Source organism: Odocoileus virginianus, chromosome 3 (genome assembly GCF_023699985.2).
Source record: "Odocoileus virginianus isolate 20LAN1187 ecotype Illinois chromosome 3, Ovbor_1.2, whole genome shotgun sequence".
Classification (NCBI taxonomy): Eukaryota; Metazoa; Chordata; class Mammalia; order Artiodactyla; family Cervidae; genus Odocoileus; species Odocoileus virginianus.
Window position 1 is genome coordinate 37402466 of NC_069676.1, and position 20357 is coordinate 37422822.

At 41.4% G+C, this 20357-nt stretch overlaps 1 protein-coding gene across 3 annotated transcripts in view; it reads left to right on the forward strand.

Moving 5' to 3' along the window:
- The first annotated feature begins 7228 nt into the window (after positions 1–7228).
- Positions 7229–20357, forward strand: part of NLRP3 (NLR family pyrin domain containing 3) — a 47286-nt gene continuing 34157 nt past the window's right edge. For 2 of the 3 annotated variants that reach the window (XM_070465210.1, XM_070465212.1), the window contains exons 1-4: positions 7229–7264; positions 9246–9799; positions 13943–14047; positions 14544–16299. In XM_070465210.1, coding sequence (XP_070321311.1) covers positions 9523–9799; positions 13943–14047; positions 14544–16299 — 2138 coding nt within the window. In that variant the 5' untranslated portion in view covers positions 7229–7264; positions 9246–9522. Of the gene's footprint in view, positions 7265–9245; positions 9800–13942; positions 14048–14543; positions 16300–20357 lie in introns of those variants that run through there. The other variant, XM_070465211.1, reaches the window with a different exon arrangement.

Consider the following 20357-nt stretch of genomic DNA (forward strand, 5'->3'; position numbering starts at 1 on the left):
ATCTTGCAAAACTGAAACTTTTTCACCATTAAATACGTCCCTGTTTCCTCCTCCCCCTCCCCGGCCACCATTCTTTCTGTTTCTGTGAATGTGAATATTCTAAGAATCTTATATAAGTGGAACTGCCTGTGTTTTTACATAATTATCTTTTTTCACTTAGTGTATTGTCATCATGTTTCATGCTGTAATATATGTCAGAACTTACTTTTAAGGGCTGTATAATATTCCATGGTATGTATATAATACATTCTGTTAATGTATTCACTAGTTGATAACACTTGGGTAGCTTCCACCTTTGGCTACAAACACAGGTGTATCAAAATGACTTTTTAAATACATATAACTGAACCTTACCAAATATCTCTTCTTTCTGATGAAAAAACTTGAAATGTTTATTTTCTTTGTTTAAAAATAAGACATTCAGTTATAAGATGAATTAACTTGTGGGAACCTCATATATAGCATGATGACTAAGAGTTAATAATACATATTTATACTTGATTGTTGAGAGTAATCTTAAATATTCTTAACACACACACAAAACACACAATTCTCAACACACACACACACACACACACACACACACATAAAGGTAACTATGTTAAGTGATGGATGTGTTAACTAATCTTATGGTGATCACTTCTCAATATATAAAGTGTACCAAATCATGTTGTACACTTTAAAGTTGCACAGAGTTATTAGTCAATTATATCTCAATGAATCTGGGGGTGGGGATGGGGAAGATATGACTGAAGAGTTAGGAATTCAAATTCAAATTCCAAGCAAGCAAATATAAATAGAAGGTATGGGCTGAATCTAAGAGGTTGGAGGGAGTGATGGAGACTGCAGAAAACTGAAGTTAGCTCAGTGTGGCTTCCTTTTCTAGCTCCTGGTTCCATATTGAAGGAGTGCTGCTTGGAATGGTTCTAGAATTCTAAGTTTTAGACAGAAAGCTGACATCTCTTTTATGGAAAACCTCAGATTTTGTTTGTTGGCAACCAGTTTTAAAATGTAAGTATACTGTGAGGCCAAAAATTTTGCCTCTAACCCTCATAGCTAAGGATTTGCCTTCTTTTCCTAAGGAAGAATTAATTAAACATTCACTTTAGGGAATTCCCTGGTGGTTCAGTGATTAGGACTCCAGTGCTTCCATTGCAAGGGACATGGGTTCGGTCCCTGGTTGAGGAACTAAGATTCTGCAAGCTGGATAGCATGGCCAAAAAAAAAAAAAGCACCACCTATTTTAAAGGAGATAAAATGGAAAAAGGCACCAAAATTATGCCAAAAGAAAAAAATTCTAAAAGAGATTGGATTTACCCTTTTATATGTGAAAGTGTTTGTATTTTATCAGTATAATAAAATATAAATGACTTGGTTACTTTTTTCAACTGATTAGCAAATGGTGAGGAAATGGTAGTGGCTGGCAACTGTGGTATTTTTAGAACAATTTAACAGTCCTTAGGGCACTGATGCCCACCTGTGAGCCCAGGCAAATGTTTTCAGGCATACTATGTCTGTAAGTAGTGAGTATTAGCTCAGTGTTGACTTCAGGGAAATCAAAACTCACAGAGAAGTCAATCATACCTCAACAAAGGCATGTAAGTATAAGTTGCCTTTGGTTCTAAGGAACAGAAGAGTCCTATTAAATGGGCATTTCACTGTTGGGCTGGTTGCTTCAGTGGACATGTTCCTTCCATCCCCAGCTCTGCCATCCTTAGAGTGTTTCATGCTTCCTTATGCAGTTCGGAGCATCATATCCCAATGTGACCACATATACTGGCAGCAAATGGCCAAATATGGAGATTCTTTAGAGCAGATTTTTTTCTGTGGAGTCTGGGTCTTTTAACCAGAACTTACTCACCAGCCCACTCCTTAAACAGCAATTATTAGGAGAACAGGATCTAGTGATTGAGTTATATAAACCGTAATACACCCCTTAATTTGAAGGAAAGAGTTAAATTTTCCCAAGTCCTATGAGGAAGAGGTGAATTCTTGCACAAAATTGAGTTCCTTTTAGCAAGAAAGAAGGTGGCCACTGGATGGTGGTCTGACCATCTGTAGAATCTGTTCCACTTCTCTGAAATTCTACACTCATCACAGGGTGTTTGGCCTTTTGCAGTTCATGTCTTGACATGGATTAGAAGGCATAGGAGAAAGAATCAGCACCTAATGGGGCAGAAGCAATAAAAGGAGTGTTATTAGTTAGAGGATTGGGGTACTGATGGAGGCTGGAAAAGCAGGGAAGCCCAACTGTCGCTGTCATCCTATTTCAAGGCCATCAAAACCCACCAACCTGCTAGCTGTGCTTGGTAGCATTCTTTTTTTTTTTTTCCTGTTTTAATTGCAAAGTTATATATGCTTATTGGGAAAAAGCCAGTCAATGAAGAAATATATATTGTACAACATACTCAATGAAAGTCCTTTGTATTAAAGTAGAAAATAAAAATCCTCTATGTGTTCTAACTTCATGTTTGTAGTTTCAGATACAGTTCTTCCAAATTTGTCTATATCATGTATTAATAAGAAGGCAATGGCACCCCACTCCAGTAGTCTTGTCTGGAAAATCCCATGGACGGAGGAGCCTCGTAGGCTGCAGTCTATGGGGTCGCGAAGAGTTGGGTACGACTGAGCGACTTCCCTTTCACTTTTCACTTTTATGCATTGGAGAAGGAAATGGCAACCCACTCTAGTGTTCTTGCCTGGAGAATCCCAGGGATGGGGTCACACAGAGTCGGACACGACTGAAGTGACTTAGCAGAAGCAAGTACATATATATATTTAAAAAATAAGTAATCATATCTTCAACAATGTAATGTCTGATAGAATAATATTCAGCAGGAAATAATTTAAGATTTCCAAGCATGAGGAGTTAAGCTCCAGGATGCCCTTCCAGCCTTCAAGTCAGACCAAGGCTGACCACTAAAACTCAGTTGTGATATACTTTTACTATTTTGTACTATCCCCACATGTGGCTACTGAGCCCTTATTATGCCACCAGTGCAGCCAGAACTGAATTGATTTTTTAAAAATATTTATTTATTTATTTGTCTGTGCCAGGTCTTAATTGCTGCATGTTCAGTTTTTAGTTAGCCTCACCGTTAGGACTCAAGCAATCGAACTCTTTTTAAAAAATGTTGATTTATTGATTGATTTTTGACCGTGTTGGGTGTTCATTAGTGAAGTTGCTCAGTCGTGTCCTACTCTGTGAACCCAAGGACTATAGCATATTAGGCTCCTCCGTCCATGGAATTTTCCAGGCAAGACTCCTGGAATGGGTTGCCATTTTCTTCTCCAGGGGGTCTTCCTGACCCAGGGATCGAACCTGGGTCTCCCTCATTGCAGGCAGACCCTTTACCATCTGGCATTGCTGCATGCTTTTCTCTAGTTGCCGTGTGCCAGCTTCTCCTTGTGGCGGCTTCTCTCGTAGAGCACAGGCTTCAGTAGTTGCAGCTCGTGTGATCAGCAGTTGTACCTGCTGGTCCCTAGAGCACAGACTCAATAGTTGTGGAGTATGGGCTTAGTATTTCCACAGCATGTGGGATTTTCCCTAATCAAGGATCAAACCTGTGTCTCCTGCATCAGCAGATGGATTCTTTACCACTGAGTCACCAGGGAAGCCTTATGCAAACTCTTAGTTGTGGCATTTGGGATCTAGTTCCCTGATCAGGGAGCAAACCCCCTGCTTTGGAAGTGTGGAGTCAGCCACGGGACCACCAAGGACGCCCTCCTGAATCATTAATTTTAATTAATTTAAGTTTACACTTCAGTAGCCATGTGTGACTAGACTAGTAGCTACTCTATTGGTTAATGCAAGGTTGACGAATGGAAAGTGACACTAATGCCTACAACCTAAAAGAGTATCTTTGCTAGGAAAGCAATGTGCCTTCTGGCTTCTCGTGTAGAACTGAAACTACTTTCCCCACAGGCTCAGGAATGGTGATTAGCATATCACCTTAACTGTGTGGAGGTCGAGGGAAGGGCAAGATAGGTGAGGATTTGGAGGCATTCAGGCCCAGAGATACATGCAGTATTTAGGGTAACTTGCACTTTTATTGCTGTTTTGCTTCGGACTTTTCAATAGAATCTTGACTTTAAATGTTTTGGATCTTTGTCACCATGCCTATACTTTCATGTCTCATGGCTGGATTTTTTTTTTGGTTCAGAAAAACCCCTATGTCATTTCCTCATTTTGCTTCCACCTGTATAATCAGGGATGGCTCATATGGAGGTGGGTTGGGGAAACATGTGGATTTACTTTCATTTTGGTTTGGTTTCCTGTAGAAACCAATTCAATTAGAAAGAGTTTGTGGCAAGTTTGGGTTTAAAACCTAATACCCAGAACTGCAGTCAACTCTGCTTTACAGAAGTGAGTTGCAGGTGTTTCATGGGAGTAATTGTTTTTCTTTGGCACACAGTACTCATTGTTATTTGCCAAGATTTTAGGAGGGAGTCATGAATAGATAGGAAGAGAATTGTTATATTCTATTTTTATGGCCTTCCTTATTATTTGTACTGATTTTGATAGTTCCATATCTGAAACAATGTTTTCAGAATGCAGAATAACAGGCAAAGCATGGTGTTTTTTTTTTTTTTTCTTCTTTTTCTTGATTAGCTTTTATACATGCTTAGAGTATCGTTTCAAAATTCTGGAATGACATTTGAACTCTGCTTTCTACTTTGCATTTCCCTCTCAGTTATTGGTTGATTGATCTGCTATCTCTCTCTGTAAACTCAGCATCTGGAGTCCTCACAGCTCCTGCATGCACCCTGGCCTTTAACAACATGCAGAGCTTGAGACTCAGATCTGTATCCTGCCCTTGCTTCAGTGGGAATAGATTCCTCTCTTTCATCTTTCAGAGTGATAGCTTACGGTGAACAATGTCAGATTCGTGATCTCCAAAGAAGATTTAGCTTCAGGACCAGGGACCAGCCTTGATCACTCAAGAGCTTTTGTATAGCAGAGTTTTATTAAAGTATAAAAAAGGGACAGAGAAAGCTTCTGACATAGACATCAGAAGAGGGATGGAAAGTGCCCCCCTCCCTAGTCTTAGCAAGGGAGCTATATTCTTTTAAAATTGATTATTACTGTAAATCAGAAGAATGTATCAAGGTGTTAAGGGTCTTACTAGACCCACTCTCACAATTTACATTTTAAGATGACAGAATTAGAACTAACAATAGAAAGATCTTACCAGACCCACTCCCATAATATACATTTTAAGATAACAGGGTTAGTCAGAAGGTTTTCAAGAAGGAGAAACTGTCCTCAAGCTGGATATATTGTTGCTATATAATCCTTAGTACAGAGTTTAAGCTGAGCTGTTTTATTGTATAATCATCAGCTCTGGGCTTAAAGAAAAAAAACGTTTTATGTGACTAAGGAATGTAGAAAAAATGTCCTTTTCTCTCTTTGGGAACTCCAGATCCCTATCTACTCTTTGAAAACCCCAGACCCCTCTCTCCTACTAGGGGACGCTGGACTTCTTATCAGCCTGCCTAGGAACTGACTCTCTCAAGAGCATTTTGCACACCATTCTGTAACAGCAGGAGGAGGAGGAGCTAACCACTGATACCAGTTTCTGTGATTCAGCCTCTGTTCCAAAGGCCTCACATTTACCCATTTGCTCTATTCTTATGACAACCATCTCTGATTGGTGCTATTTTCATCCCCATTTTACAAATGAGGAAACTAAGACACAAAAAGGCAAAGACATCTACCAACGCCCCAATACCCTTCTGTCAGACTCGAATGCTTTTCCTTCTTGCTCCAAGTTTCCTGCACTCCCTGGGGTGCTGAGTGCCTCTCATGAACCATGTTCCATGGAACTCATACCATTATTGGACTGTGGTCCTGCAGACATGGTAACAGTTAGAAAAGCAGGTCTGGGTGTGTCTATCTTCTCTAGCTCTTGTTGGGTAAGCAAGCTGCTATTCAGCTTTGTGTTCATGCTTGACACACACTAGGTACTCCATAGGTTTTAGTTGAACAAATAAGTCAGTGAGTCAGTGAGTAGAATTTGTGCCTATCCAAAGGAATTGAAATCAGGATCTTGAAGAGATATGTGCTGCCATGTTCACTGAGGCTTTATTCACAATATCCAAGACACAGAAACCATAAGTGTTCATAATTAGAAGAATGAATAGAGGCAACAAAAGCATCCATCAGTAGATGAATGAATCAAGAAGATGTGATATATATATATATACATACATATATATATATAATGTTGGAATATACATATATATTGGAATATATTATGGGAATATATGCTGGACTATATATATTCTATATATATGGAATATTTCATATACATATTTGAAAAATATCACAATGGAATGTTATTCAGGCATGATAGATTAGGAAATCCTACCATTTGAAACAATATGAATGGATGTTGATGACAAAGTGAAATAAATGAGAGGAAAGATGAATACCAAATGAAATCACTCATGTAGGATTTAAAATAGTCAAACTCATTGAAACAGAGTAGAATGACAGTTTCCAGGGCCTGGGGAGAGACAGAAAGAAGGAAATGTTAGTCAGAGGGTGGGCAGTTTCTATTATGCAAGGTGGATAAGTCCTGGAGATCTGCTATACAGTATAGAGCCTGTAGCTAATAATACTAAATTGTGTACTTAATATTTGTTTATGGTAGATCTTATATTGTGTTCTCACCACACACACAAAGTCAATTTTCCCCACATAATAAGGTGGGGAGAAACTTTGGCAGGTGATAAATATGCTTATAGCCTTGATGGTGGTGATAGTTTCACAGGTATATACTTACCTCAATTAAGTGGTGAAGAAAAATACCAGTCAGTGGTTACTGTATTGTCTACTGACCTCCTCCATGTGACAGCTTGGAAGTGAATGGGATCTGCAGTCTGATATCCAGGTTATGCTTTCGATTATCTATTTATGCTGCTATGGTATTCTCCATCACAGCCCCCTCAGTGTCATCAAAACACTCAAATGACTGCTGTCAGAGTCAGAGGGAACATTCACTGAGCTGCAGTTGAATTTCCTCTCCTTTTCTACCCCAGTGGCCATTGAGGGGAGGCCAGGTATCTCTGGCTGTAAGCAGGCTCAGCTTTGAGAGCTTCAGTTTGGAAAATCCAGTGATGTGAGTAACCGTTAGTCTCTGCTTTTGCCTGTGATGCAATTCTGTTTGCTCCAAACTGAGACCACATCCTTCCTGCTGGGTTGTGACTGCTATAAATTCATCTAGTTTCTTCTCCGGCTGTTCCCGAGGCTGACGTCTGGGTGAGTCCAGCTCTTTGGAGCGGGTGGCTGAAATAGCCTGGGGAAGAGTGGGGAGATTGTTTCAAGGGGCAGAATTTGGCTAGAGGTTCCTCCTGCCAGCCTTCAAGTCTATCCTTCAACAATGTTTCTGGAATGTTTCTTTTATGTTTATCAATATTTGGTCACTATGTGTGCCAGTGCATGTGTGTGGGGAATGGGGGTCAGGAACAGTGAAATGGCTCATGCTCACTCCCTCAGAAAGTGGATAGATGGGATGCATGTAAGGAAATGAGCATATTTAGAAACCAAGGGACAGAGAAGGTAAAGGTCAGGGTTGGGGAGCACTAAGGTTAGGGATAGGGTAGCACAGAGGAGAGGCAGAGTCCAGATGTGGATGGAAAGTTTGATGCAGTGGGACCTGGGAGGGTCGGCAGAGCTGGTGGATCTGTCTGGAGTACCCCCTCTCCTCCTGCCACCTGCCAAATGCGTAGGGGATGGACTTGACAGGGGTTGGCGGGGAGTGGGTGATGCAAGACGTGAGGAGTGGAGAGGCAGGAATGGAGACAGAAGGAGAGTTGAACATGTTTGAGGTGTCTTGAACATTAAACTGAGTTTTTATGAATTCCAGTTTGGAGAGTTCGAAAGCTTCATAAGCTTTCCCTGGTGGCTCAGATGGCAAAGAATCTGCCTGCGATGCAGGAGACCTGAGCTCATAGGGCTTCTCCCTTCCTGTGATCCTTTTCTAAATTCAATAATATGAAGAGATCAATTCCAAACAAAGCCAATGTGCTCATCCATCCAAAATCTAGAAATTGTGTATGATCAAGAGATATAGCAGCTGATTTCAAGTCTTTGTGGAACTTGAAGTCTAGTTAGGAAACCGAGACATTGAACACTACAATGTGATTGAACACTACTCCGTGTGATAAAACCTGGGAAAGTGTTTTTGTTTTTTAACAATCTGATTTTTGGTTTTCCCTGGTGGCTCAGATGGTAAAGAATCTGCCTGCAATGCAGGATGGGTTCTCTCCCTGGGTCAGGAAGATCCCCTGGAGAAGGAAATTGCAAACCACTCCAGTATTCTTGCCTGGAGAACTCTAAACAAACCTGGTGGGCTACAGTCCATGGGGTCACAAAGAGTCCGACACAACTGAGCAACTAACACTTTCACTTTCATCTATATTTTTTTTTATCATCTTCAACCATTTTTTCCTCCTACTTGACTGAGATACCTACTTAAATGGTGGAAGAAATGTTCTCACACTTTTTTATGCCAAGAAAAATGCAATGTTAGGGGCATGACTCAGAAATCAGTGACCCTAGTGTAAATCTTGCCTTTGTCCCTCCTGGCTGTGAAACTCTGGGCAAGTCACTTAGCCTAAGACTCAGTTTCTACTTCCATACCATGGAACTAGGAATATAATTTTTCAGTTTTGTGCATCAGTACAACACCTAACTCATGAGAAGCTCTCAATAAATGTGAGTTTTAATAATTATTATAATTATGAATTTCGCAAGGAGAGATTAAAGAAATGTATATATTTATCATTCTTCCTTATCACCCCAAGGTCCATCCCATTTCAGTTTTAATCAATCAATGTGCTGATAAAGGGGTTGTTGCAGATTATGCCTTCCTCTGCCTGTTTCTATGTTCTCTTTCCTTCTCTCTAGACATATACTGTTCTGTTATCACCATCATCACTCATTCCTGGCATCCTTTCTTCTCTTGTCCCTCATTCATCTTTCCTTGGTTCAAAACAGAAATAAGAAACCAGAGTCTTTCAGTTGGAAGGAAGGTAAAAAAATCTTTTCCACTCTGCCATTTTATAGATGCGGAAACTGAAGTTGAGAAATAGTGGGGAGATCTTCCAGGGTCATCCATGGCCAGTAATCAGTGGGATCAAAGTTCTCTTGGTGATACATCAAGGTGGCATCAGGAAACGGTTTAAGACTGCATTGCACTTTAATATGATTGTGTTGGTGATTTTGTTTCTCTCCATAGGGGCACCTTTCTTCCATGGCTCAGGACACACACCTGGGTCGAGCCAATAGGAAAACTTTCTGGTAAGACTTTGACTCACTTTTAAAAGCTAAAGGTGGCAACTTGTTAGAATCCAGTGATTTTTTTTTTTTTCCTTTCAATTTTCTGGGTTTTTGATACTTTAGTTCTCTCTGAGGGTAAATTTCTGAAAAGACTTCTTAACCATATGCTGTTTGCACCACCCAACTTCCAAGTGTGGATTTATGCCCAAGGACTCTGACTGGGGCTGCCGATAAGCATGGTGAGTGTTCGCTGCAAGCTGGCTCGTTACCTGGAGGACCTGGAAGACATAGACTTTAAGAAATTCAAGATGCATTTAGAAGACTATCCCAGTCAGAAGGGCTGCACCTCAATTCCTCGGGGTCAGACAGAAAAAGCAGATCATGTGGATCTAGCCACACTGATGATTGATTTCAACGGGGAAGAGAAGGCATGGGCCATGGCCAAGTGGATTTTTGCTGCCATCAACAGGAGAGACCTTTACGAGAAAGCTAAGAGGGATGAGCCAGAATGGGGTGAGTGGAATGAAGACAGTACTTTTTTAAAATCATGATAAAATACACATAGGATAAAATTTACTATCAGCCATTTTTAGTGTATGACGCAGTGGTGGTAAGCTCATTCACACTGTTGTTCAATCAATCTCCAGAACGCTTTTTCATCTTGCAAAACTCTGTACCCATGAAACAATTCTACCCTCCCCTCAGCCCCTGACAACCACTTTCTGTTTCTATGAATTTGACTATCTAGTACCTTTTATAAGTGGAATCATAGAATATTTGTCTTTTTGTGTATCAGCATAAACTTCCTCAAGCTTCGTGCACATTGTCTCATATGGCAGGATTTCATTCATTTTTAAGGTGGAATACTATTTTGTGGCATGTGTATACCACAGTTTGTTCATTCATTCATCCATCATTGGACTTTCTAATTGCTTTTAGCTTTTGACTATTGTGAATAATGCTTCTATGAACATGATTGTACAAATCTCTTTGAGATCTTGCTTTCAGTTCTTTTGGGTTTATTTCCAGAAGTGGAATTACTGGCTTATATGATAGTTCTAGTTTAATTTTTTGAGGAATTGCCATAATGTTTTCCACAGTAGATGTGCCATTTTACATTCCCACTAACAGTGCACAAGGGTTCTGATTTCTTCACATCCTTACTAACATTTATGTTTTCTTTTTTTTGATAGTAGCAGTCCTAATGGGCATGAGATGTTATCTCATTTGTATTTCCCTATTGACTAGTGATATTGAACCTCTTCTCATGTGCTTGTTAGTCATTTGCTTATCTTTGGAGAACTGACTATTCAAGTTCCTTTCCCATGTTTTAAATGGGTTGTTTGTCTTTTGCTGTTGACCTTTAGGAGTCCTTTATATATATCCTGGATCTTAACCTGTTATCAAATATATGATTTGCAAATATTTTCTCCCATTCTGAGGGTTGTCTTTTCACTCTGTTGATGGTATCCTTTGACAAATCAAAGCTGATATATATTTTTTTAATCACTTATTATCTTGGCTTTATCATCTATTTTTTCTTCTCATGATAGTGCTATGAGAAGATGGAGGAAAGCAGTTTTCTTTTTTCTAACTCCTTTAAAAACCTGTCAGGGCTCACATACCCATAAGAAACTTCACACTTTATTCACATCTCTCCCAGGCCTGGACTTCCACCAAGTCTTCATCTAGCACCTAAGTATCTACCTGCATGGTCAACAAAATTGGATCTCTGCTTCCCATGGCTTAGGGGCAATCTCTCAGCTTAGAGGAGTATGTAATTTCTGCAGAAAAGCTTTTCCTATGGCCATTAATTTGGGCATTGGAATTGGTGAAAGAAATCCTCTTCATCTCTGTGGACATATGGTGAGGTTCTTCCTTCTGGCTTGGTGTTCTGAGCAAGGGAAGGGTACAAGAAAGGGCTCAGAGGAACCTAGAAAATCACAAGATGATGATGTTGAGCTAGTGAAAAAGAGTAATAAAAATAAATCAGTGTTTCTGAAACAGACAAAAATGGTGGTGTATATGTAGTACATCTATGCCATTTGAAGTCAGTTTTATAGACGTAAACTTCTGTTTTCTAATGAATTATTTTCTATTTACCTGCTTTTTCTTCTAACATTGTTTTGTCCACATTGGCATATCTAAAAGTTAATTTAAAAAGTATTTATACTGGCAAATATAAAATAGATCAGTAGATCACAAGCAGAGTGAGGTGGGGGAGAAATATGGATCTAATGAGGGAGATAAAAAATAGGGGCATGAAGGCAGGTGTGTTTATCAGTGTGATGTTATAAACAAATTGTTTATAATAGCATAATTATAATTGTGTCAGTACTGACATTTTCAATAACCATGTTAAAGTGTAATAATCAAGGTTGCTTCCCTGGTGGCTCAGATGGTAAAGAATCTTCTTGCAATGCGGGAGACCTGAGTTGGATCCCTGGGTTGGGAAGCCCCCTTGGAGAAGGGAATGGCAACCCACTCCAGTATTCTTGCTTGGAGAATTCCATGGACAGAGGAGCATGGCGGGCTACAGTTCATGCGGTCACAAAGACTCAGACAAGACTGAGGGGCTGACACTTTCACTTTCAATCGTGGTTGCAGAAGTAGTTCCCCAAGCAGATTTTATGGGTTTTATTTATTCCTCACAAGAACCCCTGGAGGCCTGTGCTTTTTCAAATAAGTTTTCAATTTCATTATACTAAGTGATATAAGTCAATCACAAAAAGACAAATATTCTGTGATTCCATTGTAACAGGTACCTGGAGTAGACAAATTCATAGAGACAAAGTGGTGGTTTCCAGGGGCTGCAAGGAATGGGGAATGGAGAACTGTTGTTTAATGGATTTAAAGAATTTCATTTTCACAAGAGGAAAAGTAATTCTGGAGAATGGTTGCAAAACCATGTGAAATGAGCCTGGAAAAAGTTACAGTTGTCCATGGCTCTGTTCTAACCAGAGCCAAGCCTGGATTCAATGCCAAGTGTCTCTTTGGTGGAATAACCATTATGCCATTTGGCTTATACATATAGGTTTTGGGGGTGGAAGGATTACACGTAGGGTTAGAAGTTTTTTTTTAGGGGGGGTTTGTTTTTTGTTTCAGGGTGCTAGCTGGTGTTACATTTTAGGTAAAAATGGTTTGAGTTAATGTTTAGATTTTATTTTGTGGTTTGGTGTGTGTGGGTTAACAGCATTTGCATTCAGAACAAGTAGATACCTCAGGAATCTTTTATATAGCTCTGGAGTTCCTGCCCACCTAAATTTATCTGTCCCATGCATTTGCCCTGGTACCTATCTCTTGTTCTGCTGTGTCTAATTTCTCTTATAAGATACCTCTTTGGATATGTTATTTATTGATTGTTCAGGTCTATAATTCTCAGCTGTGGATGCATGTGGGCCTTTTAAAATAAAAAGGTGCCTTCTCCTTGATACTGTGTAATGACCTATATGGGAGTAGAATCTAAAAAAGAGTATGTATATGTATATATAAGTGTGATTCACTTTTCTGTACAGCAGAAAACTAACAGCATTGTAAATCAACCCTACTCCAATGAAAATTATTTTAAAAATAGATGAATATAATGGTGTCTGGGCTCCACCTCAGAGAACTGAAAAAGGATCATTGGGAGTAGAGTCCTAGAATAAATTTTCTAAAAACTTTCTAAGCGAATCTAAAGTTAGTCAGGATTCTGAATTAGATATAAGTCAGATGGGTTATTCTTGCTTTTGAAGACTCCAGATAAGGGTCAGATGAATTCCAGGCATTTGGGCTCAAGGGCAGATGATACTGTTGGCCTTTGACCATCCTGGGGATACCTGAGAGTGTGGCAAAGGCCTTAAAACCAGAGCACAAGGAAGGGAATCTGCCAAAGCCAAATGAGGATGAGAAACTTTGATGCCTCATATGTTTGCCTTCTGATTTACAGGCTTGGGAGATAGATTCCAAGACTGGATACAATGAGGACACAATATTAGTTGGTATTCATTGCTTTGAAATTAGGAGTACAGGAATGCTTCCAGCTGGACATTCAACTGAGCTGTATTTTGGTTTGGGAGATGTTCAGGGCAGGTGGCTTTGACCTGTGCCAAATGTTGGCTATTGGATTTCAATTGTTTTTGTTGTTCAGTTGCTCAGTTGTGTCTGCCTCTGAGACCCCACGGACTGCAGCACGCCAGGCTTCCCTGTCCTTCACCATCTTCCGGAGCTTGCTCAAACTCATGTCCATTGAGTCCATGATACCATCAAATCATCTCATCCTCTGTCATCCCATTCTCCTCCTGCCTTCAATCTTTCCCAGCATCAGAGTCTTTTCTAATGAGTTGGCTCTTTGCATCAGGTGGCCAAAGTATTGGAGTTTCAGCTTCAGCATCTGTCCTTCCAATGAATATTCAGGGTTAATTTCCTTTAGAATTGACTGGTTTGAACTTCTTGCAGTCCACAGGACTCTTAAGGGTCTTCTCCAACACCACAGTTCGAGAGCATCAATTCTTTGGTGCTCAGCCTTCTTTATGGTCCAACTCTCACATCCATGCATGACTACTGGAGAAACCATAGCTTTGACTAGATGGACCTTTGTCTTTGGGTTTCAATGACATCACCTTAATCAGGAGACCTGGTTTTTGACGCTTTGTATTTTCTTCCTTTAATTCTCAGAGAATGCAAATGTTTCTGTACTAAGTCAGGAAGAAAGCCTTGAAGAAGAATGGATGGGTTTACTGGGATACCTTTCCAGAATCTCTATTTGTAGGAAAAAAAAAGGTAAGCAATATAGGTGGTACTTCTGATTGGGTTTAGAGACCTGGTTCTATAGGTACTTGAAGCTCAGAAGGTGGATAACTTGGTGATCCTAACATGTTCCTTGGGGTGAAAAGGTCTGTCTTAGGAAATCCACTTTAGCTTAAGAAATAGACTCCTTGCAGTCCCAGAACCATGGGTGGGCAACTGAATGTTTCAGGTTTTATAGGGCATGAGCTGCAGACTACGTAAAGGAGTAAGATTGAATGAAAAAGGACTTTCTGGTCAGGGCCAATACATATGGCATTTTGCTATTCTTCTGTTCAACTGTGTCTAGGAAGATTTTGACACCCTGTATTTTCTGGGGCTATCCATACCCCAGGCAGTGGCAAGAAACTGCAACTCCCATTTTTCAATATCAGTTTCCATTCCTTAGAGACCACCAGCCCCTGTTGATAGCTTGTCTCTGGTGGATGTGGTCAAGCTTCTTCTGAAGTCTAACTTTCTGTCTCTGACACAGATTACTGTAAGAAGTACAGAAAATACGTGAGAAGCAAATTCCAGTGTATTGAAGACAGGAATGCCCGACTGGGTGAGAGCGTGAACCTCAACAAACGCTTCACCAGGCTGCGCCTCATCAAGGAACACAGGAGCCAATGGGAGAGGGAGCATGAGCTCCTGACCATTGGAAGGACCTGGGCCAAGATACAGGATAGTCCTGTGAGTTCTGTGAACTTGGAATTGCTGTTTGATCCTGAGGACCAGCACTCTGAGCCTGTGCACACGGTGGTATTCCAGGGAGCAGCGGGCATCGGGAAAACAATACTGGCCAGGAAGATCATGTTGGACTGGGCATCAGAGAAACTTTACCAGGATAGATTTGACTATTTGTTTTACATTCACTGCCGGGAGGTGAGCCTTGGGACGCAGAGGAGCCTGGGGGATCTGATCGCCAGCTGCTGCCCTGGCCCAAACCCACCCATAGGCAAGATTGTAAGCAAGCCTTCCAGGATCCTCTTCCTCATGGACGGCTTTGACGAGCTTCAAGGTGCCTTTGATGAGCACACGGAAGCACTCTGCACGAACTGGCAGAAGGTGGAGCGGGGAGACATTCTCCTGAGCAGCCTCATCAGAAAAAGACTGCTTCCTGAGGCCTCACTCCTCATCACCACAAGACCTGTGGCTCTGGAGAAACTTCAGCACTTGCTGGGCCAGGCTCGTCATGTGGAGATCCTGGGTTTCTCAGAGGCCAGGAGGAAGGAATATTTCTTAAAGTATTTCTCAGATGAGCAGCAAGCAAGGGAAGCCTTCAGGCTGATTCAGGAGAATGAGATCCTCTTCACCATGTGCTTTATTCCTCTGGTCTGCTGGATTGTGTGCACTGGGCTGAAACAGCAGATGGATAGTGGCAAGAGTCTTGCTCGGACATCCAAGACCACTACTGCAGTGTATATCTTCTTCCTCTCCAGCTTGTTGCAATCTCAGGGAGGGAGTCAGGAGAACCACAACTCTGCTACCCTCTGGGGTCTCTGCTCATTGGCTGCAGATGGAATCTGGAATCAGAAAATCCTATTTGAGGAGTGCGATCTCAGAAATCATGGCCTGCAGAAGGCAGATGTGTCTGCTTTCTTGAGGATGAACCTGTTCCAAAAGGAAGTGGACTGTGAGAAATTCTACAGCTTCATCCACATGACTTTCCAGGAGTTCTTTGCTGCCATGTACTACTTGCTGGAAGAAGATAATCATGGGGAGATGAGAAAGATGCCTCAGTGTTGTTCAAAGCTTCCCAACCGAGATGTGAAGGTCCTTCTCGAAAACTATGGCAAATTCGAAAAGGGATATCTGATTTTTGTTGTCCGTTTCCTCTTTGGCCTTATAAACCAGGAGAGAACCTCCTACTTAGAGAAAAAACTGAGCTGCAAGATCTCTCAGAAAATCAGGCTGGAGCTGCTGAAATGGATTGAAGCAAAAGCCAAGGCCAAGACACTACAGACTGAGCCCAGCCAGCTGGAACTGTTCTATTGTTTGTATGAGATGCAGGAGGAGGAATTTGTGCAAAGGGCCATGGGCCATTTCCCCAAAATTGAGATCAAGCTGTCCACCAGAATGGACCATGTGGTTTCTTCTTTTTGTATTGAGAACTGTTGCCATGTGGAATCCCTTTCCCTGAGGTTGCTCCATAACTCACCCAAGGAGGAGGAAGAAGAGGAGGAAGTTAGACACTCTCATATAGACCATTCTGTTCTCTCTGATTCTGAGGTTGCATATCCTCAGCGGTAAGGAGATCTTGCTTCAGGCAATTGGTACTATATGTCTTCTACTTTCTACTGATTCTTGGCACTTACTCTCCTTTGTCTTCAACAGTCTTGCAAATGCAGTTTACACAGCTACAAAACAATGCCATCATCACTCATTTCTATCAGACTCCTTCATTGGCAGATATTGACTAGTAGAGGAAGAGTAGGTGGACAAATGACATGAGAAAAAAAACCAGTGAGCAAATGTTTGGTGGATGCCAATTTAGCACAATGTGTTATGTGAAAAAAAGAATGGAAGAAAATGTTCATAAACTCAAATTGCTTGTAATTTACTTGGGTCTTTATTGCTTAGTATCCTGTCCCCTAAGAGGCAGAACAACCTGTATGACTCTGCCCAGGAACACAGAGGACAGAGGACCTCAGTGTGGAATGCTTGGGGGAGATTTCTTGGAGGAGTGAAGTTTGAGCCTGCCTTGAAAGATTGAGAGAATGTAGGTGGGTGGCAGAGAAGGAAAAGGAATTTTTTATTGCCTAGACAATCTCTTTTAAGAAAAATAATTAATTAATTTATTTTTGGCTACGCTGATCTTGCTGTGTGTGGGGTTTCTCTAGTTGCTGCAAGCAGAGGCCAATCTCCAGTTGTGGTGCACAGGCTTCTCATTGGGGTGGCTTCTCTTGTTATAGAGCACGGCTTTGGGCATGCAGGCTTCAGTAGTTGTGGCACGTGGGCTTAACTGGCCTGTACAGGTGGAATCTCTCAGGAAGAGGGATGGAACTCATGTCACCTGCATTGGCCGGCAGATTCTTAACCACTGGATCGCCAGAAAAGTCCTGGCAGTGGCGTCTTTATATGAAGGAGACATGAATGTGGTCTGAGGAAGAGTGTTTATGTAGGAGAAAATGGGGAGGGACATGGCTTCACTGGAACAACCAGTGAGGGGAAATAGGGCTGGAGAGGAGAGAGTGCTCCAAGGCCCTCACCTTGCGCTTGCAGCCAGGCATTTGTCAACAGCTAGGGCTTCCCAGGTGGCTCAGATGGTAAAAAATCTGTCTGCAAAGCAGGAGACCCTGGTTTGTTCCCTGGGTCAGAAAGACCCCATGAAGAAGGGTATGGCAACCCCTCCACTGTGCTTACCAGGAGAGTTCCATGGACAGAGGAGCGTGGTGGCCTACAGTCCATGGGATCGCAAAGAGTTACACATGACTGAGGAACTAACACTTTCATTTGTCAACAGCACCAGCTTCAAGGTCTGTTTACTCAGTTGCTAGAGGGTTGGAAGTCAGTTGTGTGTGTTCATTGAAAGGGTTGAGTTACTTGACTTCTAAATCCTTGGGCAGAAACTACCACAGCTTCAGTGGCTGTGGGGAGGTGTCTGCTCTGTGAATGCTTGGGTTTGACCTCTATAGAGGACACCTGACATGGGACAAAATTAAGGAGAAAAGGAGCTGGCCCTTTCACTGGCAGCAGTAAGCTTTCAGCTCCCTCTGTTTTCCTTGGCACCGCTACCACGATGACTTTTCCATTTATTGTTGGGTCGTCAAGGACTACCTGCTGAGGCTTCAGTAGTGGCTAAGACCCAGGTCCTGTTCACAACAATGGGTGGGGCCAGGCAGGAAACCAGGGCTCTTGGTAGAGGGGGTGGGCCTTGGCAAGAATATTGGTGGAATGCATCTGCAGCACACAGGGCCAGCTGGATCCTGAAGGATGGAGCATAAAAGAGCCAAGGATGCGCAAGGGGCAGCCCAGACCAAGGGGACGGTGTGTTCAAAGAGTGGGATGGGGAAGCAGGGTACATTTTGACAATGGCAAATAGTTCAGAATAGCTAGAAAGAAGATGGAAGAGGGAGAGAGCAAGAGCCGGGGGAACTACAGCATCTACAGAAGAGCCTAATATAGTTTGCAAATCCTGTGAACGTTCATTTTCAGTCTTTAGAAAGAAGCATGTATGTTATGACTGCAAGAAAGATTTTTGCTCAGTTTGTTCAGTCTTACAAAAAAAATCTCCATAGATGTTCCACTTATCACTTATTACAGAAGATGGCCTTTCAGTGCTCTCAGTTAATGCAACTGAAAGTGAAGGATCTCTGGCAGTATCTCATTCTTAGAAGCATACTAATTGATGCCTGTCGAGAAAAAGAAGACTTGGTAGATTTGGTACTGTGCCACCAGGGGCTCAGTTCTGAGGACAACCTGGACATGAGCAGCCTGAATTCCTCAAGGTCCCAGACTTCTAGCTTTTTTGCACATTGATTTTTTTTTTTTTCAAACTATACAGCCCCATCTGCTACCATGTCTTGAGAGAAGATCTCACTAGGGCACTAAAAATGAGGCTCAGAAAACAGGACACCTGACTAAGATCACAGGATTGTGAAGAAGGCTGTCAGAAACTCAGATTAAAACCTTGAAGAAAAGCTTGATGCCCATCATGCTAGATGATAGCTACCTTCTTCTGAGGACAGGAGCTTGCTTTGTGTGTTGTAGAGCCTTTGAAGGACTAGCGGCATGAGCACCTCCCTGGTGCCTGCTAGAAGTGAAGGATTGCAGGCCTGATCCTAGACCCATGGAATCATAATCTTCATTTTCACAGGAGTAGCACTTTGGAATCACCTGGAAGTCTTAAAAATATCAATATGCTTGGTCCTACCTCAGAAATTATGGCTTTATGCCTATGATGTGGCCTGGCATAGGGATTTTTGTGATCATAACTGATGCTATTATGCAGCTAATGTAAGAAGTAGCCTCTGAGTCATTTAGCAGAGTGTCCAGGGCCATGGGCAGGGCAGCCAATTGATGAAGGAGGAGAAGGATTCCTGAGGTAGCAACCAGAGGCTCTTTACAGTTAGCCAAAGTCACAGGCTGGTTTGCAGTTTTAAAAATATTATTTTTCATTGAGATACAGTTGATATACAGTGTTTCCAGTGTATAACATAGTGATTCATAATTTAAAAAAATTTTTTTTAATTAAAAAAAAATTTAAATTGAAGGACAATTGCTTTACAATATTGTGTTGGTTTCTGCCATGCATCAACATGAATCAGCCATAGGTATACTTGTGTCCTCTCCCTCTCGACCCTCCCTCCCACCTCCCTCCCCATCCCACCCCCTAGGTTGTCACAGAGCCCCCAGTGTGAGTTCCCTGAGTAATACGGCAAATACACATTGGCTACCTATTTTACATATGGTGATTCACGATTTTTAAAGGTTGAATTCCATTTATAGCTATTGGTGATATTCCTTGTGTTGTACAACTTATTCTTGTATTTTATTTATTTTACACATAGTAATTTGTACTTCTTTTTTTTGACTTTTTGTTTTGTATCGAGATATAGCTGATTAACAAACAATGTTGTGATAGTGTCAGGTGAAAAGAGAAGGAACTCAGCCATATATATACATGTATCCATTTCTCCTAACTCTCCTCCCATCCAGGCTTTCATATAGCATTGAGCAGAGTTTCATGGTTTCATGTTCCATGCAAGAAGATCCTTCTTGGTTATCCATTTTAAATATGACAGTGTGTACATGTCTATTTCAAACTCCCAAATTATTCCCTCCCCTCATCCTTTTCCCATTTTAGTTTTTTAAATTGAAGTATAGTTGATTTGCAATGTCATATTAGTTTTAAACCTATAGCACAGAGATTCCATTATATATATATATATGTTTTATATATATATGCACACATATATATACTTTTTCAGATTATTTTCCTAATAGGTTGTTACAAGTTATTGTTCCCTGTGCTATACAGTAGATCCTTGTTGGTTATCTATTTTATATACAGTAGTGGTGGTGGTTTAGTTACTGTCGTGTCTGAACCTTTGTGACCGCATGGACTTTAGCCCGCCAGGCTCCTCTGTCCATGGGGTTCTCCAGGCAAGAATACTGGAGTGGGTTGGCAGTTCCTTCTCCAGGAGATCTTCCCGACCCAGGGACTGAACCCACATCTCCTGCTTGACACGGGCTTTCTTTACCACTGTGTCTCCTGGAAAGCTGTATATAGTAGTGTGTGTATATTAACCCCAACCTCCTAATTTATCTCTTCTTCCCCTTCACCTTTGATAACTGTAATTTT